This window comes from Neolamprologus brichardi, chromosome 22, assembly GCF_056152115.1.
Source record: "Neolamprologus brichardi isolate AB-2024 chromosome 22, ASM5615211v1, whole genome shotgun sequence".
Lineage (NCBI taxonomy): Eukaryota > Metazoa > Chordata > Actinopteri > Cichliformes > Cichlidae > Neolamprologus > Neolamprologus brichardi.
In genome coordinates, this window is record NC_142124.1 from 28,739,083 (window position 1) to 28,742,512 (window position 3,430).

Consider the following 3,430-nt stretch of genomic DNA (forward strand, 5'->3'; position numbering starts at 1 on the left):
GCTCACTCTGGTCTCCGGCTTTACTATATAAAAAGGAAAACCTCGTTAGGAAGATCATCACCACCTGTCCCTGCAGCCTCCCTGGCACCGCCCCATTGAGCTCACTGCATCACTTCTCCCCTGTGGCTGAGCCAGGGACCACACCTCCACCACAGTTTCGATTTCTAAATAATATTTATTGGGTGTTTATAATTCATGTAACCATTATCAGTTACAATTACCATCAATCTGCATTTTGTTATTATTCAATTCAGAACTGCCCAGACCAGACACAGTGACATTCCACCAGAATCCCTTTGATCTTCTTTATGACATCAGCACACTCAAACCCTTACAGAGGGGAAAGGTTCCCATTCTTACTAAAATACTCGAAACTTCAGTTTCTGACACAGTTTCACTCAATTTGAAATATGAGTCTGTCAAATCCTGTTGTATGCAACCTGAGAGCCGAGAACGAAAAACTTAAACAGCAAATCAAAGAGCTGAAAAATGAGAATAAAACTCTCAAACAAGAAAACTCTACCATACGTGACCTTAAAGTCAAGAACGCCGACCTTAAGGAGCAAAAAAGAGAGCTCATAAATGAGAACAAAATTCTCCAAAAAAACATTGATGTTCTCTTCAAAGAAAGTGGGTTCTCTAAAAACAAGAGGAAAAGAGACCTGCAACTAGAGAATGAAAAAATTCACATCAGAATTCAAGAGCTGGAATATTTGAATACAGTTCTACAGGATTCACAAAGCTCCAATAGCAAAGAAATTCAGCAACACAAAGAGGTGATGCAGGAAATGCAGGATGAAATCAGAGAGTTGCAAAGCAAAAAGGCAGGCTATGTTATAAAAGTGAAAGGCATGGAAAAGGACAACCACTCTTTAAGAAAGGAAAATGATGTGATGATAAAACGCATGCGTGAGCTGAAAAGGGACTTTGAAAAGGAAAAAGATGACATGCAACAGGAAATACAGGCTGTTAAAACTGAGCTCCATCAGCCAAACACAGCCTTTAAAGAGTTACAAGAGAGTGAAGAAAGAAAAAGGATCATGAATGAGGAAAACAAAACAACGGACAGTGCACAGCTCAGACAGACCCTGGAACTCCAATGCTTTGCACATGAAATTGACATATTAAGGCAGGAGCTTTCCAAAAGGAGTGGTGATTCTCAGAAAGAACTGAAACCACACGATGAGGGTGTGAAAGGCAAATCACGGATCTTCAAAGCCACTGAGAAAGACTCCGAACATGATTTTAACGTGACCAACAGAGAAAAGGAGTTGTTGTGCCATGAATGTGAGGCACTGAAAAGAGAGCTTGAAGAGGTCAAGAAAGATCTGTGTGATGTACAGGAAGCCATTAAAACAAAAGACATGGCGTCGCAAACCCAAGCTCAGACTCCCAAAGTTTCACAGGAAGAACATAACAATCTGATAAACAACTACGATGTCCAAGTTTACATACTCTTAAAACAAAATAAGGCCTTAGAAAATAAGGTTAGTGACCTTACCAAAAAGTTGTGGAATGGACGGGAAGCGATGAGACAAATGGAAAAGAACTTTCAAGAACAAAGGAAGCTACTCGAAAATCTCCGAGGAGAATTCGAGGAAATTTAGCACAACTACGACTTTGGCCCTCCCTATTAAACCTGGTTAATGCAGGTTCTTGTGGTGAGCTTTTAATAGTGAAATAAAATACATTTGTAAAACTGGAAATGTGTGATTATCACATTGTATTCTTTAAACCGTGTAACAGAATATATAATATATATAATTTACTCATAGTAATATTAATATCTAATGTATTTTAACAATAATTTTAGTATCCAGATAAAGTCTTTCATACCGTCAGTTTTGATTATTGTTCATTTTCATTGCCATGTCAACATGTTTTAGAGCAACGTTTTCTCATTTTGAGCTCTTTTAGGTGTAAGTCATCGTCAGTGATTACCCTAAGCCCAAAGCAACACCAAACATGGGCAACCAAAATGCATCATTTTGACATCACATTTTTGCATAAGTGCTCTAACGTTTTCGGAGATGCCTGTTACCCACCAGCTGACCGCCAGTGTTGGGAAGGTTACTTTTAAAATGTATTCCATTACAGATTACAGAATACATGCCCCAAAATGTACTCTGTAACGTATTCTGTTACGTTACTCGATGAGAGTAACGTATTCTGAATACTTTGGATTACTTAATATATTATCATGCTGTTTACAACTACGTGAATGTACTATTGCTGTGATTTATTACTGTTACTGAAGGTCCGCGGCTCCGAACCGTAGTAAAGGGACCTCTGGCTAATACGGTGGGTTCTGTGTCGGGCTCGTAGCCGAAAACTAGCTTTACTTTTTTGTCTGGGTCAACTTTGCTTGCGAGAGACAGAGAGAGGCGTTGAAAGGCTGCTCCAACTGAATTTATTGTTTCATAGGAAAACACGAGCACAGCGTACAGTCGAGTCTTAATAGCTTACTTACAGCTGGGCTCGTCAGGCACTCTTCTTGGCTGCAGTGGTTATTATTATATTTACATGCTTCCAGCTCCCGTTTTTGCTCGATGACAACTCGTACTTTTCCTTTTTTTCCCTCCCTCGCTCACAGACACATAACGTGTATGGCAGTCCATTCTCCCTGCAGCAACCGTAACGCTGCCGCCTGGAACAACAGAACGTAGCTGTCAAACAAAACCCAAACAGTCCCGACCCACCACAATATGAAACAGGGAAGTACCGCCGTGTAATCCATTTATTTCAACAAAGTAACTGTATTCTGAATACCACCTTTTTAAACGGTAACTGTAACAGAATACAGTTACTCATATTCTGTATTTTAAATACGTAACGGCGGTACATGTATTCCGTTACTCCCCAACACGGCTGACCGCATAGCTGGACTGGCCATCGGCCATGGTGATATTTCATTTTTATGTTTGCTTGTTTGTTTTTGTAACTGTATAAACAATGAAAGGTGATGGATTAGCCAATTGGTCATGATCAACTCTGGGCTGGACCAATTACAATACACAATACAATACAACATCCATATTAAGGTGAAAAGGAACACGATTTTTCCTGTACTTCAGCTAAAATGAAAAAAAAGACACAAAGCTGGAGTTATTCTGCGTCTTTACGCTGAACAGCTGCCTCTTCTTCTCTCATTCTCTCCCCCTCCCTCTCCTGTTGCTACTTCAATCATGAAACTGATTGTTTATCGCCCGCTTTGCACCAGGAAGAGGAAACCAGAGGATGTGACGCTAAACAACAGCAGCACGTTTAAGCTTGATAAGCTGTTGTTAGAATGTATTTAATATTACTTTCTAATATCAGCTGATGTTTGCTTGAGCCACAGCCGTAAAAGCTGCAACAAGACAGTGTACATCACTGTCACAACAGCATTTGTTTTCGTTCAAAGGCTTTATGGTTTTTCCTATAATACCTG

The 3,430-nt window shown here is 39.9% G+C and overlaps 1 protein-coding gene across 1 annotated transcript; it reads left to right on the forward strand.

Annotated features, from left to right (window-relative positions):
- The first annotated feature begins 287 nt into the window (after nt 1-287).
- Nucleotides 288-1,699, forward strand: LOC148096806 (uncharacterized). The gene has a single exon (XM_087835108.1). It carries the CDS (start codon nt 411-413, stop codon nt 1,605-1,607), a length of 1,197 nt encoding a protein of 398 aa, XP_087691234.1. The 5' UTR covers nt 288-410; the 3' UTR covers nt 1,608-1,699.
- The last annotated feature ends 1,731 nt before the right edge of the window (nt 1,700-3,430 follow it).

What these genes read in the sequence shown, in the direction of transcription:
- LOC148096806 (XM_087835108.1), top strand. Translation starts at nt 411, where the DNA reads ATGAGTCTGTCAAATCCTGTTGTATGCAACCTGAGAGCCGAGAACGAA.